The sequence below is a fragment of the Seriola dumerili genome, unplaced genomic scaffold, assembly GCF_002260705.1.
Source record: "Seriola dumerili isolate Sdu_G_001 unplaced genomic scaffold, Sdu_1.0 BDQW01000129.1, whole genome shotgun sequence".
Classification (NCBI taxonomy): Eukaryota; Metazoa; Chordata; class Actinopteri; order Carangiformes; family Carangidae; genus Seriola; species Seriola dumerili.
The window spans coordinates 1,404,099-1,423,095 of NW_019174384.1; the positions used below are offsets into that span (position 1 = coordinate 1,404,099).

Below are 18,997 nucleotides of genomic sequence, written 5' to 3' on the forward strand. Positions count from 1 at the left end.
AATGTTCAGTCTTATTTCATAATATGCTGGTCATACAGAATTCACTTAGATGGAACCACGCTATTACGCTCTTTGTACACTTTGGATATAAAATAACAATTACTTTGGTTGTTAAAGTATTATTGCATTATTTATCTACTGGTAACACCACGCTTTATGTGATAACAGAAATTATGAGCAACTGATAGAGGTGATTCAACTAACAGGAGGAATTCATATGGCAACGCAACAGGTTAATATAGATATTATTACTGTAATATCCTTATTACATAACCACTGTATGCAGTGTCACTGTAGGTGAAGAACGGACCAATTGCAACGCGCTAGTAGTGTTAGCCGGGGCCATTTTAGTGTTGCACACAGTTGTTTTGTTTACGAATGCCGAGAAGCTAGCTTAGCTAGCCATAAACTCGAAGCTACAACATATTTTTTTAAACAACTGGTGCTGAATTTTCACTGAAATAAAATGAAACCTGCAGTGGATGAGATGTTTCCTGAAGGAGCTGGCCCCTACGTGGATCTGGACGAGGTTAGTCGAGTTGAAATAACATTTATTCAAACGCTGGCTAATGCTAGCTAGCTTGATAACATTAATACTTAATATTCTAGGAAAAACGATATCGTTAAACTACAAAAAGCCTTAAAATATTCAATTACACTAGACTTTTAGCCATTCTTGGAGCATATGCAGACGTTTAAGGATGGTTTACATCATTATTAAATGTTAATTAATGTTTATTTTTAGCTATAAGGAAACATCGTTTGTATTACTTTCTTTCTTATAAAAGACGAACTGCTTTCATTATTCTCAGCCCAAGTGATTTCCCCAGGACAGCTTCTTTCATTACTTTAGTCTTAACTAGATTAAAGAAAAGGTGAAACATGAACTGACAGCCTCAGGATGCACTTAAACAGTTCAATGTTTAAGATTTGGTCGCTCAAAAATGCTTAGACTGCCTCTTCATCTTCTTTGTGTTGCAGTTGACAATGATATGGCTAAATTAATTTAGTGTCAGATACAGTGGAGCTGTCATGTGTATAAAAAAATCTATATCTATTCTAAAAATACATATTTGGATATCCTAAATGAGAAATAACTGTTCCCATTTCTTTTAATGATTTTACCCTAATCGATTATTTTATGGCTGCAGGTAACAACTATTTACATTGATTCATTTGCTGAGTAATTGATCGATCACTTAGTCTAGAAAATGTCAAAGGGAATTGTGAATAAAATTTCCCCGAACTAAGAGTGACATGTACAAAATGCTTGTTTTGAAAATTTTACTCTCATATAAGACAAAGAAAAGCAGCAAATCTGTTTATTTCAGAAGCTGGAACCAGCAAATGTTGACTGAAATGATTAATCGATTATCAAAATATTGCCAGTTGATTTCCTCTCAGGTGACTAATCATTGCAGCTCTCGATTGTATATCCCTTATTACTTGTATTCAGTATGAAGCAGTGTGTGTGTGTGCTTTGCTCATGCCTTATAACTGGTTGTGCTGTTGCGTGTTAACAGGCAGGAGGCAGCAGCGGCCTGCTAATGGACCTGGCAGCCAATGAAAAAGCAGTTCACTCTGATTTCTTTAATGGTAAGTCACAGTGTTTCTCTGATGCTCAAAGCATCTCCTCCACATAATCACCTTTTTTTTTCTAATGTGGATACATTTTTATAAAATATTATTAGCACTTCAGTTGCCTGTTCGTTAATTATGTCAGCACAGCTTTGCACAGTTCAGCAGAAGGTAAACATACATCTCTTATTTAAATAAAAATCTTGCTTAATCTGGTTCATTAATCCAGTTTATGGACATAAATTCCTTGATTTGCATCACGACTGAAACTAAAACGATCAAACAGAAGCAATTAAATACGCCTTTGTCTCTCTGATGGTCATATCTGATAGAGAAAAATAGAAACCCTCTAGTGTGTAGTTATAAGTGTGGGATAACAACTAAAGCAAATCATTATGATTTACTTCCATTGGTCCATGTGCTTTGTCAGTTTGTCACCCACAAATTGTAACCAGACACGAGGGATTTTACACAGGAATGCTTGTATTGTACAGAACCATGAGCTCATGTAAATTAAAAACCAAGGTCCCTTCAGTGAGCTTTCCCTTAATGACACACCTTTAATTAAAACCTGGTTAACACACAAACACACACACACACACACACACACACACACACACACACACACATAGATTTCTTTTAGAGAAAGTTGATCATTGGTTTTTGTAAAGCTTAACCTTTAACGTCAAACTTCAACTGAACTGAACTGAAAGTTAAAATGAAGCTGAACATTTCAAACACATGTATGAAGTAAGAAAGCAGCATCATCATGTCTCTACCCTACTAAGGTTTCTTATGGAGCATATTAACTTAAATACCTTCAAAGTATTCCAGTATTGTTTCAGTAGTATGAAAGGGTAACAGGGACAAACCAGAAGACAGACAAACCACATGGAAACTGGAGCTTTAGTGTAAGCACATTGTGCAGTTTTTTTGCTTCAACCACATTGTCTTCTCAAATTAACCCTCAAAAATCCGGTCTCTCCCCTGTAAACACGGGTTTATGTGCAAGAACACGTAAACACATACAGAAAGGACGCACAAAAACACTAAGCTAATCTGTTTTCCGTCTTGCAGCGTTGGCTGCAGGCAAAAACAATTTTGGCTCAGCAGCACATGACCTAGAAAGAAAAGAGCTGATTGTTAAAAAGAGGGGAATGAAAGAAGAAAAAAGAAACAGAGGGAGGAAAAGAGTAGAGAAGAGGAGGATGGTAAAGTGAGTTTTATAGCTGCTGTAAGACTGAAACTCAGCAGGATACCTCGCCAGTCAGCTGCTTTAAAACACACACACACCTTTAAATCACTTGGGTTGTTAACACTGCTAAAACTGACATTTAGTAAATTCTCATGTGTGGCATGTCCTAACCCAGTCACACCCAGTGTCAAGTAAAGTTATCAAATCTTATTAGGTTTGCTTTTCAATATTTGTAAGTAGTAAAAGGATAAAAAACAACAAAAAAAACTAGAAACTCACATGTTTAATCAGCTTTTTTTTTGGCTCAGTGGCTCAGAAGGCACAACCTGTACCTACAGCCTGAAAATGAGACGATAATAAATTATTTTTAAACATTCAATGAACACCTGTAGCATTCTGTGCTTCACAAGATTCTTATTATCCTATTTTGCTGATCTGGAAACAGATCCAAAATAGAACCAACTGTCAGAACCCATCCTTGTTAACTCACTACAGAGATCAGGGACACAGCGCTCTGTAAGCGGACTCTACAGCCTTCTGTATCTACTGTTGACAATTTACATCAGGATGACCCTGATTACCTTTGCCAGCATCTGGTTTTGAGGGTAGGAAACACTTCCAGAGAGACCTCATCATTGAAACCTTTTCTCTCGTAATACATACACACACATTTGCGTATCTTGTCACGCTGGTACTGTGTCGAGGACCCCAACTATTTCAATCCCAATTCCCAGAAAATAATAATCCTAGCCGGGCCGGTGAGGTGAGGTACAGGATGAGGCCATTTTACTGTCTTCTAAAAGCGGCAGAGGCTTTGCTCTTTGTCGTTGAGAGTTCAGTGAGTCATTGTAAAGTGTTCTGTCTGTGTTTATAGAACTGGGGTGATAATGCAAAGCCATTGTTTGATTTCAAAGAGGTTTTGCCCTTCATTGTGGCTCCTGTAGGCGTGACATGGATATGACAATATGATGTTAAATGATGTTAAAAAGGTCAACTCAACGTGAGTGTGAAACACTGGACCATGTTATGAAGGTAATACTCCCATTCTCTGGCGCTAGAGCGGCTTGTGTACTGTGTTAAAACTTGCAAAGGGTTGTGGGTAGCCAAAGGGCAAGCTGTTTGACTTATAGGCTGCCCTTTATTAGACAAAATGTAGGAATGTCCTGTTCCTGGAGACCACAGACACATGAGTAAGCAATTTCAAGTCTTGTGTTGGCAAAATCAGTCTCTGTGTCTGGCCACTCTTGAAAATTTATGAAATTTATGTGAATATGGCTGACATAAATAACAGCTATATAGCCTATAAAAGTGGCTTCAAGCAACTTCTAACCTTTTAAATCTGTCTGGAAAACCCTCAAAGAATATTTCAGCATATTTTACATCAGTTAATTCATGGTGAATATGTCCTGTAAAAAAAAAAGAAAAAAGAATGCTTCCACGAAACTTTCAGCAGACGGCTCCAAAAGGTCAGTTTTTCATTTTATTTGAGACAGGGATGACGATGCTTAAAATAGGATGTGACTTGAGGGAGAGTCTAGAGCTCAGTCAGGCATCGATTATTTAACCGGTCACCACAAATAGATCTCTCAGGGTGAGAAAAGACATCACAACTAGCGACCAAACAAAACAAATAATGAAAGGAAAGATTCTGGTTTTATAATTGCAACAGTCCAGAAACGCTGATCAAGATGTTACGTCAAACACACTTCCACATACATCATGTAAATGTGACGGTTAGGGTTTGGCAGCCATTTTTTTTCATCGTGGCATTTTGGAAGGTGGCACCCATTGGCAAACATTTTACATTACATCGACGGCACCCATGCACCCACTGGCTGCATCATTTCTTTCCCAAGACCACAACACGTGGCGGCGGGCAGCCAAATGTGGATTTAAGACTGAGAGCCCTTGCAAGTGTCAAGGCACATTAAAAAGCCATCTGTAGCTACTGCATGTGACAGCTGTAGCGACTAGGGCTTCAATTAATCGAAAGATAATCGAAATTGCAACATGGGCAAGTGTAATAATAAAAAATAATAGCAATGTACGATTTTGTTTTTGCATGTCGTGCAGCACGAGTAGAGACCGAGGAAAACTAGAGGTGCAAGGTTCTCACCTGCTGTTCTGGCTTTAATGACAGATTGATCACCAGACGAGATCACCTGAAATCCTGCAGCTAATGATTATTTTTATTATCAATCCATTCGTCCTTGCCTTGTCCTTGTCTCTTTTGTAAATTGTTTGAGGGTAAGTTGTTGTGTGTGATTACTGTATTTATTTACTGATGGCTGTGCAACAAATTGCCCCTCTGGGTTAATAAGGATTACCTTGAATCTCCATTATTTTATCGATTCATTGATCAATCCTTTGGCCCATAAAATGTCAGGATGAATAGAAAAAATATCCCTTACACATTTGACTTATTCTAGTTGTTTTGTTCAAAACCCAAAGATATTAGTTTAATTTCCTAGAATACAAATACAACAAGCTGCAAACAGTGAATTTGGAGCATTAAAGGGGCTGAAAACAAATCTGAAATTGTTATACGAATAGAAATCAGCTTACAGACTATTTATTGTTTTCTAATCTTTTTTTAATTAGTATTATTATCATTTGTTTGTCTAATGATGTGTAGGATTTTCTCAGTTGGAGTCCTCGGGAACCCCGTCGTAATTTGAAGGAGAAATGCGGACGGCGCGTCGGCAGCTCTCATATGTTTGGCCACATTTAAAAGCACAAACAAACAAAAGTTAAAAAGGCAGATAAAAGTGCTCACCCTACAGCATCTGTTGTGAGAAGTTTAAGCCGGTCTGAAGTCAGCAGCAAGAGTAAAAAAAAAACTCATTATATAATAGGATAATTAGCTGAGAATGTGGGAGTTTTGGGAAACAGCTGGACTAATTCTAACCCTGTGCTCTTCCTCTCTGTCTCTCTTTTGTCTGCAGACTTTGAGGATCTTTTCGATGACGATGACCTGCAGTGAACGCCAGTGTGATCATGTACATAGAAAAAGAAATTGTGAAAATTGGCTTATTTTCTTTTATTTGTACAGCCCCTCCCCCCTCCTTTACATGTCACTCACCATCATACTGAAATAAAGCCTCTTTTCGCTGTCATGGTGAACCAGGTGTCTGTGAATTCTGAGAATCCCTCACATTCCAGCTGTAGAGAAAATTATGAGTATGGTTTTGGCGTCGTCGTGTTTGAATCTGCTCCCCCGGCTGGATTGTAGGTTTGCGGGCTCTGCGAAACACCTGTTAGCAAACGTAATTACATACAAGATACAGTGTTAACATGACCACTAAATGTTCAGTTGGGGCACGATGGGACAGGAAAGGGGCTGACAAAAATGTGGAAATGCTAAAAAAAATATATATATAGAGAGAGCAAATGAAGAATTCAGGTGCAGACTCTTGCACAGTATAATGGTTTGTTGTCAAGTCAATATATTGATTCAGTCAGGTGTCACAAATAGGGAAAATGGAAAAAGCTGGGATTTGATTTTGCTTGTGAGATCAGAATCACGTCTCTCACCGTCTTCAAACTGTCACATGAGCTTTGCAGTTTTTTGTTTCCCGCAATTTTTTGATTTTCCCTGCGATGTTGCAGATCATAAACCAGCTGCTGATGTGTGGGTGTAAAAGACAAAAGACCAAGAAAATAAAAGATCTTTGAAAATCTGCAGTAACGTATTTACACCGCACATGCACATTACAGTTGTGTGGATGTTTGCAGAATTACCACAGGAACAGATCTGCAAACATGCTGCTGTAAACATTTCCCCTTTTGGGTTTCAGGCTTTGCACAAGATTTTTTTTTCTGAGCCTTGCTGCAGGGATTCAGCCACAAGAGCATTAGTGAAGTGAGGCGCTGGTGTCGGGCGATAAAACCTGGCTCACAGTCGGCGTTCCTGTTCATCCCAGAGGTGTCGGATGGGGTTGAGGTCAGAGCTCTTTGCAGGCCGGACACTCACCATCGCTCCATGCTGCAGCGAGTGTGTTCTCATTCAGCTCCTTACTATCATCACCACAGCTTTATGGTCTCAGGGAGGACGATGTCGTGTCAGTCAGATTGTAGTGACATTTGAATCATAATCCGTCAGTTAAACCTGATCAAACCACAACCACACAGTCCTGATTAAAGAGGATTATCTTGAGTTGTTTTTATTGTTGAATTTAAAGGAATTGTTCCACATTTTTAGCAGTTACTTTTTCTTTGGATCCACTCTCATATCTGTGCCTGAAATGCTAAGCTACAGTCAGTGACCGGTTAGCTTAGCTTAGCACAAAGACTAATCAGGATGGAGCAGCCTAGCAAAACCCTGACTCTCCAGTGGTTAAATGGCGACTGAAAAATAATTTACGTTTACATTTATGACTCAATACGTTTATTTAGTCACAAATGTTTAATTTTACAAAGAAAGACAAATAATATGAAACAAAGGTTTCAAAGATTCCTTGAGTTAAAAGTACAATAAACAGCTCCACAAAGTACTTTGACTTTAACAAGGTTTAGTCTTTATTCCTAAACAAACACTGAAAATAAAAGAATAAAAGCGTCCGCTCTCTGAACTACAATAAAATGTTTAAAAACTAATTCTTGTGCTCAAAAAGCAGGATTTTTGTTAAATCACATTTGGTGTAAAAAAAAAAAAAAAAAAAGAAATCCCAATTTCTTTATAAACTAATAAAACCTCATAAACCGGCCTGGACACAAACTTCATAAGACGACAGAGAGTCATAATTGAATTACAGGTGTAATCCTGTCACATGTAGTGATGTTGCATCATACATCACAGCTATATGGCTGCTTTTTTTTTTTGCTTTTTTTTTCCAGAGACGCACTAAAATCGCTGCCACTGTGTACATGTGTGTCTTACAAGGCTGGCATGCCCGAACACAGTTAAAGTGAGGAGGAAACTGTAGATTATCAAATTCCTCATGTGTAGACCAGCTGTCCCTGTATATATGTGTGTGTGTGTGTGTGTGTGTGTGTGTGTGTGTGTGTGTGTGTGTGTGTGTTCAGGTTTAGACAGAAGCTGTGGTTTGGCCCTCACTGAGGTCTGAGAAGTGCTTATGTGGCACCTCAGCCCCCCCTTCATTATTTCCTCATGTTTTCTTTCTTCTGTTCCTTCTTCTATCTTTGTTTTTCTTGCTCCAGAGTCAGTGTGGCACCCCCCCCCCCCCCCCCCCAAAAAAAATACCAGATCAGATCCAGGGTCTGACTTCTAGCCTTAAATTTGACTCTGGATTAAAACAATGTTTGTTAAATAAAAAAAATAATAAATCACTTGAGGCAACTTGTTACCCTAATGTATTTCTCCACGTCTCTATCTCCCCTCCTTCAAACCCTCCCACTCTCTCTCTTTTCCTGTCCTTAATTACGGTGCCTGCGATTGGTCCAAAAGCTCAGAAAGTTGCAGCCAATCAGGCGTCTTGTTGAGGTGGCCCTTGACCCCCTCAGGTGGTCCCTGTGTGCGTTTTCCTGTGTGTGTGTGTTAATGAATACTTGTTGCGTGCGTCGGAGATGACGGGCTCGGTTTAAAACCTTGCGGGGTCCCCTCGTCAGGGCAGTCTGTCAGAAGGGCCGCAGGGACAGGGTGCAGCGGGAATCTCTACAACACCCACACACACACACACACACACACATATATATACGAACACACACTTAGTGTTTGAGCCCAGGTGGACGGAGTCATCTGGACTGTTGTTGGGAGTCCACATCTGGATCTGCAGACAGATACGCCGATAAGATAACCACAGGTAAGACACCAAACAAACAAACAAACGGTTAGGTCTGCACCTCTGTGTTCACGTTGGTGGATTTAGGTACTTACCCTGGAGACTCAAGCTCAGGTTGAAGTCAAGTTTGGCTGCTGAACAAACACCTGGTTCTGTTTTTCAATGACAAACCAGCCAGGAGGGTGGGGTGAGGTGGGGTGAGGTGGGGTGAGGTGGGGTGGTGGGGTGCGGGGGCCGTGTGGCAACATGTCTGTTCAAAAGCCTCCGCATTTAGAGTTCCCTTCCAAGCTGCAGGGGTCACTTAACCAGCTCTCCAGGTGAAAACTAGCTCAGCTCTGGGGTCTCAGGTTGTGATTGGAGTGGGAATTTAACACCTTCCACCTTCAATTCGGGAGGTTTGCAGGAGTGTCTGCGCTGCCGACCGCTCTTGCAGGTAATCAAATGTCTTTTTGAGCTCCTGTTTTGAGAGGATCTCTTTCTAAAATGTCATTTTACTACCCTGGTTGGATAAACTGAAACCCTAATTTTGTAGCAATAATCAAAGCAGGTGTGTATTTTTAGTAGAATCTCTAGCTGCGATATTGTTTTTGGGCGATATCCAAAAATAAAAGTACAACAACAACCCATTTGTGGCAAAAAAAATAAAATAAAATTTGGCACAAAAGTGACTGAGTGGGAAGTTTAGAGTATAAAGCATCATTTTGAACAGTGTGTGTGTGTGTGTGTGTGTGTGTGTGTTCGCAGGAGACGTGGAGGTGTGAGAAGTCATGGCTGGAAGAAGGAGAACCAGTTTCTCCGGGGTGTTCATCACCGCTGTGCTGGCTGTGATGCTGCTGCCTGGTGAGTACACAGTGGTCAGTATAGCAGATATCTGTCCCCATCCAGACAGACACTATGATATAATCTTCTGTATATGTCATGCTCTAAACTGAAATGTGTGTAAAATCAGCGGCAGTGAAAGAAGCGTTCGGATACTTTACTGAGATAAAAGCAGTAATTCTGCTGTAAATATGAGCTTATACAAGTAAAGATCTTCTAAAATCACAGAAGTAATATCAGTGAAATTAACTTCTCCGAAAGTAAAAGGACTCAGTGCAGGAAATGGACCCCAGTGCGTGTTGCTGTTGTATAAATAAAGGTCATTTTAAGTATTCTTTATATGGGGAGGAGTTTAATTTAGGACAGCAACTAATGATTATTTTCATTCTTATTATTATATTCATTATTTTTTCAATTAACTGATTAATCATGTAGTCTACAGGACGACAGAAAATACTGGATTGTGTCCATCAGAGTCCAAACCCCAAAATGTTCCATTTACAATCATAGAAAAACAGAAAAACAGTAAAACTGTTGACGGTTGACATCGTTCTTCACATGATGATTATTCAGTTATCAAAACTTTAATTTTCCGCTGACTGACTTATCAATCAGTTCGTTTGATAGCGTGTAAAATCTTATTTGTAAAGTGTCAGATAAATGTAATTGAGTAAAAAGTTCCATATGTCTGTCTCCTGTCTGAAATGTGGCGCCACAGAAGTGTGAAATTAACAAAAACTAAAGAACAAGTATCTGAAATTTGTACTTATGAATTGTACTTGCACTGTATCAAACTACTTTGTTGCCAGCACATAAATAAAACAGAGAAGCATCTGTTCAGGTTTTTCTCATTATAACACAGAATGAATCTTGTCAAATATGACTCATTCAGTTCTTGATTATTATAGAGATGCACTGAAGAAAATGTCAACTATTACTTCTTAATGCAGTTTTTTCCTTTTAGTTTTATTTCCATGACTGATGAGCTTATACGTTGAAAAAAAGAAAGACAGAAAAAAAAAGGAGTGTGATTGCGAAAGTACAAACACAAACATGCAGTAATTTCGCACCATTCAAAATGACAACTGGTGAAGGATATAATCACGACGTTGATGACGATATTCATGCCACAGTGTGTTCATTATAATCAGTTTTCCGTCACCTTTTCAAAAGCTACACTGTAAAGATATGAGAGGTCGGGAAACTTGAAAATAACTGCACATACTCAGACTTATTTTTAGATTCAAGGAGAGAGTTGATTGACAGTTGATTTTGTGAATTGTTTTAGCCAGTGGTGGAAGAAACGTTCATGTAAGCAGAAGTTTATGTTGTAGCTGGATGAGATAAAGCAAATTGTGTCTGCTTCAGTACGACAGGAAGCAATATCCGCTTCCTCTGTTTGCTCTCACACCTCATTGTTACCCTGCGTCTTTAAGAGCTCCTTAGAAATAAATTTTACTCGACTTGAAGCTTCACAATCTCCCTCTCAAGGTCTTGCTTGTTAAGGCTAAGGGTTAGTTTCTGCCCTTCACCGGTTCATGGACACGGACTCACTCATCTCTGTATCCTTGCTGAGTGGCTGTAACCCATCTGTGCTCTGTGTATATCATAATCTGGCTCCCTAACACGCCCTGCGGTGTTCATATATCATCTATATGGCAGGATGCTCCTCCGCCACCTGTTTGCACTTTGCTCTCGTCAAGGCTCGTCTTTCCCTTTTAAAATGGGTTTTTAAAATTGAACCGTCCTGATGGTTAAACAGGAAGAAGAAAAAAAAGAAGAAAGAAAAAGAGGAGTAGTAGTAAGGGGAGTTTTTCTTTCATCGTTCCCGTCCTGTAAAAAATTAGTACCCGTCAGCATCACCTCCTCTCCTGCCCTCTTAAAGCACTGCTGTTTCCAGATGTGCCTGCCACCTTTTTACAGGCTCATAAAATTTTTTTTTTTTTTTTTTTAAAAACAGCGGATACACTGAGGCAGCATCATTTAGCCCCCCCCCCTCCTCCTCCTTCTCCTCCTCTTCCTCCACATCACTCCATCACCTCAGGTCACCTTCACTTCTCCTCCTTTCTTTCATTCTTTCCTGATTCATACCTTTGCTTGTTACTCTTCTTCTCCGACCTGACACCACACAGTGTACGTCACATCTGTCTGACTACTCCAGAGATTATCAAAGATCTTTCTTTTTTTTTTTAAATCAGGAGGATTGATGTTTTTCCCCTCTTCTGCCATGCGCCACGTAACCCTGAATTATCCCCTCTGGATCTCTCTTTTTAAAGCCTCTCGTTCTTCCTCCTCTTCCTCTCCTTCTGTAAGGCATTAACACCTTTTCCCTGTGGAGATGAAAGAAACCTGGAGCAGAGCTGAATCCGCTCTTCCCTCAGCCGCACGGGGGTCAAACAGTGCACACGCTGTACACATACACACACACACACACACACGCACACACACACACGCACACACACAAACACAGCTCTTTGAAAGCGCAGCATGGGGTTTGATGTTATGGGCTCACCTATAAAATCTACAAAGAGCCGCAGCGCCTCAGGCAGAGCCAATTACCTCTGCCCCATTTAATGAATGATATCTGCCTCTAAGTGTTTGAGGTTAAATGTCGTATTATCACATATGTATTCAAGGCACATTTCAAAAGTCAGAATAGATGGAGTAAGCAATTTCCAGGACTTAATCTTGACTTCAGCAACTTCTTGATTTGACATCTGTTTTTGCTTTTCTCTGAACACCTTTGCAGCTTTCCTCTCTGCTGGACCAATCGGGCAAAAGGCCAAAGGAGATGGTAAATATGCGTTTGTTTGTTTGTTTGTTTGTTTTTTAACCTAAGAATATACTTACACACTGGTGTTTGCTTTTAGAAAGTATACAGTGGCAATTTGCCAGGGGTGAAAGACCATGAAAGTTGTTGATGAATGAGTCCATGAAAATAGGTTTTGATTAAAGAACAACACCCAAATTCATCACAGCACCTCACCTCGCTCCAGTGCAGCATCAATACTCGACCTGATGATTGATATCTAGTATGATAGGAAGGCTTAATGATATCTAACCTCAAAATATAACAAGTTTGGGTCCTTGAGTAGCTCGTTATAAAGTTTAAAAAGTCCCTGGAAAGTCCTTTAATCTGGTGCACAAGTGAGTTTGAAAAGCCCTGGGATCAGCAGTGCCTTCCATTTTTCTTTCCTGCCGTCAGCCGGAGAGAGCGTCCAGGAGAGGGCGGCGGCCGCGGCGTCACACAGGAGGCTGATCCGCAACCGCAGGAACATCAGCTGGTACAAGCAACACTCTGACTTCTGGAACTGGTACAAGTTCTTCACTGACAACGGCAACCAGGAAGCAGTGAGTAAAAACACACACACACACACACACACACACACACACACACACATTTAAAATAAATAAATAAATAAATAAATAAATAAATAAATAAATAAAGGATTTGGGTGTCCACACTCTCAGTGTCTGAATCAACTCCCCAGTTAAGCCCTCCCCCTCCTCCGCTCTCAGGTTCAGGAGATGGATCGCATCTACCTGGCCTACCTCCAGAACAAGAACCGTGCTGAGGGACGTCGCTCCTACAAGGCCTACCTGCGCCACCTGGGGGAGATCTACAAGTCCTGCGCCGACTCCGACGACCCCAACTGTGTGGCTTCCTACACCAGCAGGCCCAAGCCCAAACCCGAACCCCCCAAGCCTGCACCGGTCAAAACCTGTGACCCCACCAAGGACCCTTACTGCCTGTATGCTGCTTTGGTCCAGGGGAAGAGCCCCTACCTGCCCCTGGTGCTGCCAGCTGCCACCCCTGCCCCAGCTCCAGTGAAGGCCCCGGCCCCTCTGTACGTCCGCTCTGCTGCCCCAGCAAAGGACCCACAGTCTGGGTATTACTACTACTCTCCATCTTCAACGCCTTTCCTCTCCAAGGTAAACTATCAGGCAGCACATTGAGTCCAGTTTACTGAATTCAGTGAATTGCAAACTGTTTTTATAAGGATATAATATGCACAGCATGTCACCATTTGGCAATAAAACCAACTTTAAAGTGTTTTTCAAGATGGCAGTTAATTAATCGACTGACTGTTACAGTGCCCCCTTGTGGTAGCTCTAGAGAAGACACTGTGGCAGTGTGAAGGGCTGAAAACAATAAACTTTATACTATCAGAATAAGTTGGAAGATGCACAGATACACAGTGGCTTTAAACTGCAAGATATATATGATGTACTTTTCGTGCTTCAGGAGCAGAAGGCCGAGCTGCTGCGTATCTGCTCCTCTGAAGACGTCGAGTGTCTTCAGTACCACCTGAGAGCCGCCTATGGGCACCTGCCCTCCGCCGGGTCTCTGCCCTCCTACGCCCACCTCGGCTGTGATCCCAAGAAAGACCCCTCCTGCAAACCCAAACTGGTGCAGAAAGCCGCCTCTGGTCTCTACCTGCAGTACCCCAACTGTGATCCGCTCAGGGATCCCCTCTGCGCCTACACTGCCTCCCTTTCAGTATGTTTTATTTTATTATTATTTAGTCTCCGCTTTCTTATTTTTTCATGTCTAGTGTTTTTATTTACATTTATGATGCAGCTGTCATGATACAAGGTGTTTTTTTTTCCTGTCCCTCCAGGCCCCCCGTGCCCCTAACCCCCCTGCCGCTGCTGGCCCGGGATCCTGCAACCCTCTTTATGAAGACGGCTGCAACCCTCTCACCGCCACCAAATTTGCCAACCCCCCAGAGGCGTACAAAGGCGAGGAGACGGACGAGGCTGCGGCGATTCGCGCCGCCCCACCTGCTGCTGAGCACAACAACGATCCCTATGCCATGTTTAGGGATGCTTATGCTAGCGCTCATGCTAACAGACTGTCTGATCCTTATGCTATGTTCCGCCAGGCCAGCGCCCCGACTCCTCCTCCAGCTAGTGACCCGTATGCCATTATCCGCCGATACATGGCCCAAGCTCAAGCTAATGACCCACATGCTCCACGCATGGAGACTGCTCCAGAGTCTGACCCCAATGATCCGTACGCTGCGATCCGCGAGGCAGCGGCCGCCATGCACCGCCATGGCCCCCCCAACCCCAGGCAGCAGTTCCCTTTTTCCAACCCCAATTATGAGCAGCCAGCCCAGGAGGAGCGCCACCCTCTGGGCCCCCCAGGTAAAACCAAGGAGGGCTATGACTGCTTCATCGGCTACGACCGTGAATGCTTCCCCGTGAAGCCCAACGAGCCTCGCTCCGGAGTTCACCGCCGCATCCCCTACCCCGCCGAGGCCTACGAGCCCCACCTGAACGCTGACGGCACACGAAACGGAGTCCTGGAGCCCACCAACCCTCACTGCGACCCCGAGTACGACCGAGACTGCCGCCTGCGTCGCTTCGAGCCCGAGCAGGCCCGCGTCGAGGCCCAGCCCGAGCATCACGCCGAGGAGGACCACAACCAGGGGGCGGCAGACAGCGAGCGGCAGGAGCAGGAGCAGTACGAGACGGAGCCCTACCAGAGTGGCCAGGAGGAGCCTCACATGTCCTACCAGCCGCTCTCAATGGGAATGCCCAGCCTGCAGGACATACTGAGGCGCTACGGAGACCAGTTCCCTGAGCAGGAGGAACACAGAGCTTACGCAGACGACTACCGCAAGAAATAAACATGCAAAAACACACTCATGCATGCAGACGGACATGAATACACAGTCCCCGTGCATTCTTGTAGCTTAGCCCCATGACCGCCTCACGCAGTGCACAACCAGTCCAGACTGGACCAGTTTACGGGACACATGAGAAGTCTATGGACCCAGTGAGCGAGCACATGCACGTACATCCACACACATAGCTTCCAGCCGCAGGAGCGCGCTCAGAGAGCTGACCGTGTTCCAGAAACCTTTTCATCTCTGTAGCTGCTTCACACCTGTTGCTTTGGCCTATCGCTTTTTTCCAGCTTCCACCTCAAACCTCCTCGATCCGCTCGAATGTGTAATGACCTCCCGACGCTCAGCTTCGCTTCTGTATCTTTGCATCTCACTTTTTTTTTTATTTGTTTGTTGCTTTTTGTCAGTGATGGATTATGTAAAGTTTTTTTTTTTTCATTTTGAATGTTCTAATAAAAAGCTTGTGAAAGCTGGTTTTTTTTGGGGGTGTTTGATTTACTGAATCTTGACATTTGACTCGACTTGATTATAATGTGTCAACTGAAACAACACGGGACAACTGACAGCTGCGGCACTCCTGACTTCTAGAGTGGGTCAAGGCAAAAACAAAAGCAGCCAACAGCATATTTTCATTAGACCCTCCCTGTCTGATGAACGCCATCATCTTTCAGACTCCTCAGTTTGTATTGCAAGGTTTCTGCTATAAACTTGAAGTCCCCAAGCCGCAGCTTAAATCTATTTTCAATGAAGCTTGGAGCTGAAAATATATTTTCTCACTTGACTACCCCCCCCCTCCAGAACCACACAAGATAAGGCTGAGTAGCACTTCTTGTCACTAGAAAACCGACTGATGAGTAAAACACACCAAAGCATCTATTGAAAGTTCTCAAAACCACTTCTGCAGCATAATGTACTTTGCTGCTGTCCATTTGTACGGAAGCCCATCAGGGCCAGAAAACAAAAACGATGCAGCATTAGAAATAATAACAGTCGACATCTGGAGACAGGCTACTAAGTACTGCACTCTCTCTTAATTTTGACTTTAAATCACATAATTCTAACTTAAATCTTATCTTTAAAGTCAAATGTGGGCTTAATGTTTTACTTAATGAGTCATGAACTTGATTTAGCATCTCCTAATCCTGACAGAATATCCCATATATTTTCATATATCTTTTTCTGGCAGAAATGGGTTTCCACATTGTGTTTACTTATATTACTGCAAAAATATACAGCTTCAGTTTGTTGCTTGTGCACTCAAAAAGAGCCAAAACATTGTCCATCATTGTAGTTGTTTTCCAGCGTGTTCCCTTTGGAGAGACACGAGTTCGATCTGACAGAACCTGTCGTCACTGAGAGAAGAACAGCCTCCCTTTCTCCCTACAGACGATGTGCTTTCACATCACGTTAATAAAACCCTTGATTCATAGGTTAATAATGGCAAAGGTCACTGTGCTACGTGTAAAAGTAAAACAAATGATCAGGTATTCAAACAGGATGGATGTTTTCCCTCCCCTCATTTCCTATTGTGATGACAGATAGGAGTAGATTTTCAGGTTGGCTCATCAGCAAAGTCAAACAACATTTGAACCTCCACTGATGGAGCCCGAATCTCGTCTTTGAAAAGGGGCTTCTCTGGCCCCTCTGCTCCTCATCTTGCCCTCCTCTGACTTCCATCTTTTGCCTCGCTGGTTCTCAGTCGGCCCCAAATACAGGCAGCGAGAGGAGGGTCAGAGAGAGAGAGAGAGAGAGAGAGAGAGAGAGAGAGCAGAGGCTTCACTTTATTGATCCATGAGCTCTCAAACACATTTGGAGCGGCTGCCATTCAGAGGCCCCGGAGGGAAGCTCTGGTAGAGCACGGACAGAAAACTTCAGACGACTTTTAAAAGAATTCACCACAGTTATCATCATCATCATCATCATCATCATCATCATCGCTATGGCTCCTTTTAGGAGAGACGTACCTGGGAAACAAAAGAGCACTGATGTCAAGAGATGTGGTGTTTACACTGAAAATAAATGCTGGCTTAAAGAATAACCCAACCTCTCCCAGGGAGACGTGAGTGACGGGGAAGAGGAGCACATCTGGATGGAGTACACAGCGGCTCGCCGATAGCTGTGGCTGCAGGACGCCCAGGAAATGTGGAGTCATTGTTGATATCTCCCGCTTCACTCTTGCGGTGTATCCCCACGGGGCCACGAACGCACATGTGCTTGCAGTCTAAACATGAGCCTCGCAGTTATGTCTTCTGCCAATTTCATCCTGAATCTCCCCGTTTGATTTGTTTATTTCCAGGTTACCTGCAGGAAAACCCCCCCGGCACCATCATGACAAGGAGTTAGCATATTTTCTCTCTAACTCATGACTGCAGGTTATTGATTTGTCTCCTCTCTGTTCCCAGAGCTGCTTATCGTCTGTCTTGTTCCCTTTCTATTATCAGATTTTTTTTTTTCCTCTGAAGGATATTGTGTCTCTATGAAATTAGTTTGCTGATAACATCTGAAAATGCACCTGAAGTTTATCTTGAAAATGTAAGAAAGTGGATACAGACAAAAAAAAAAAACAGATGAAACTCTTTCACTTCACTCGACATTCTCTAATTTGCCAACACTGAAGAACATGTTCCAGTGAGTATCAGATTTTGGGGGAAATTGAGCTAAAGTAACGATTTAAACCAACTTTTAATTGTATAGTCGAAAAAAAAGCAAAACAGATGCAGTATATACATTTCTGACCCACCTGTCATATTCAAAAGTGTGAAACATGTTTTTTGTGTTTCATTTGGTTCAACTGATGCCGACACAACATTTCGTGTCAGTTGTCTCAGTGAGAAGAGATAAAATCGTGGAGAGACGATGATTAATGACTCTGCAAGTACCCTAAACCAGGCCTTTTTTGTTTTCCATGGGGAAAAGTTAAATGTAATGTGAACTTAAAACGTCTGTGACCGTCTGAGGTAGTGACCACCGACAATAAGTGACTAGTCTGACAGAGGTTTGTGGATCATATGTTTCCTTCAGGAGGCAGAGAAAGAGATAAAACTACAAAGAGAGAGAGAGAGAGAGAGAGAGATCACAGCGCTGTAAAGAGAAAAAGTACGAGGACCTGCATCTTTATGTCTGTGTTCGCTCTCCCGCAGGGTGAGAGACAATATAAAGAAACAAATCAAAGAGAAGCCGCATGAGACAAAGTCCATCTGAGCAAATGAAGAAGTGAGTGATGGCATGTGTCTCATCTGTGTGCGAGTGTGTGTGTGTGTGTGTGTGAGTCAGACAGTGCAGGGGGTATGACTTTGTCAGCAGCTGGAGGCAGACCGACTCAGATATAATTAGGGGTGAGGATCTCGTTCTGTTACACACACACACACACACACACACACACAGTCTACAGCTGGGACTCCCTCTTGCGGTTGCTGATGTGCAGGGGAGGTTGAGGTGGACGTCAGTCACTCCTGATGCTGTCGACACGCGTCAAAGCAGATTATCTGTTGAAGACTAACAATAGATCGCACTGTCGCACTAATGAATCTCCATCCTTTACACCTCTGTCCTGTCACTAGCTGTGGAAAGATGCATTATTTTACAACAAGACATTTAACACTATGAAACCAGTGGTACATAATGCCGGCTGCAGTTCGGCCTGCACAGGAAAAGGTGGAGGACAGCGCGTCTGTGCGACAGCTGCGAGTCAAGTCAAGTGCACGGCTGTAGAACTGAACCATCAGTCACCACCTGCACTGCTCCAAGCTAAACTTTGTCAGGTGAGTGTGTAACATGATTTAAGCTTGTACTGCTTCCAGTGATATGGCTGATAGTTAGCATGGTAACATAAAACCCAATAGAAGTCAGGGAGTCCAGAAGATCAAGAACAAGTGACTGAAACCAAAGGAAAGGCAGAGGAGACACTGGTGGTGAAAAGATAAAAAAAAAAGGGAGAAAGTGGAAGGGAGAGAAGAAACAAGAGTTGATGATGAGAAGATGGGAATAAAAAAGAAACAGCAGGTGTCTTTGCTGGAAATGGCCAAGCG

At 42.6% G+C, this 18,997-nt stretch overlaps 2 protein-coding genes across 2 annotated transcripts; both read left to right on the plus strand.

The window, feature by feature from the left end:
• The first annotated feature begins 329 nt into the window (after positions 1–329).
• On the plus strand, positions 330–5,896 carry cops9 (COP9 signalosome subunit 9). The gene is made up of 3 exons (XM_022748791.1): positions 330–529; positions 1,524–1,596; positions 5,719–5,896. Exons 1-3 carry the CDS (start codon positions 467–469, stop codon positions 5,754–5,756), a joined length of 174 nt encoding a protein of 57 aa, XP_022604512.1. The 5' UTR covers positions 330–466; the 3' UTR covers positions 5,757–5,896.
• A 3,385-nt stretch (positions 5,897–9,281) lies between these two features.
• LOC111224314 lies at positions 9,282–14,969 on the plus strand. The gene is made up of 7 exons (XM_022748752.1): positions 9,282–9,354; positions 12,083–12,127; positions 12,539–12,684; positions 12,853–13,266; positions 13,580–13,834; positions 13,956–14,191; positions 14,411–14,969. The coding sequence occupies exons 1-7, from the start codon at positions 9,282–9,284 to the stop codon at positions 14,967–14,969; spliced, it is 1,728 nt and encodes a 575-aa protein (XP_022604473.1).
• Positions 14,970–18,997: the final 4,028 nt, after the last annotated feature.

Coding starts and splice junctions, on each gene's coding strand:
- LOC111224314 (XM_022748752.1), top strand. CDS start 9,282: ATGGCTGGAAGAAGGAGAACCAGTTTCTCCGGGGTGTTCATCACCGCT. Junction 13,835..13,955: donor CCTACACTGCCTCCCTTTCA/GTATGTTTTATT, acceptor CTGTCCCTCCAG/GCCCCCCGTGCCCCTAACCC. Junction 14,192..14,410: donor AGCGCTCATGCTAACAGACT/GTCTGATCCTTA, acceptor CCCCAACCCCAG/GCAGCAGTTCCCTTTTTCCA.
- cops9 (XM_022748791.1), top strand. CDS start 467: ATGAAACCTGCAGTGGATGAGATGTTTCCTGAAGGAGCTGGCCCCTAC. Junction 530..1,523: donor CCTACGTGGATCTGGACGAG/GTTAGTCGAGTT, acceptor GCGTGTTAACAG/GCAGGAGGCAGCAGCGGCCT. Junction 1,597..5,718: donor TCACTCTGATTTCTTTAATG/GTAAGTCACAGT, acceptor TTTTGTCTGCAG/ACTTTGAGGATCTTTTCGAT.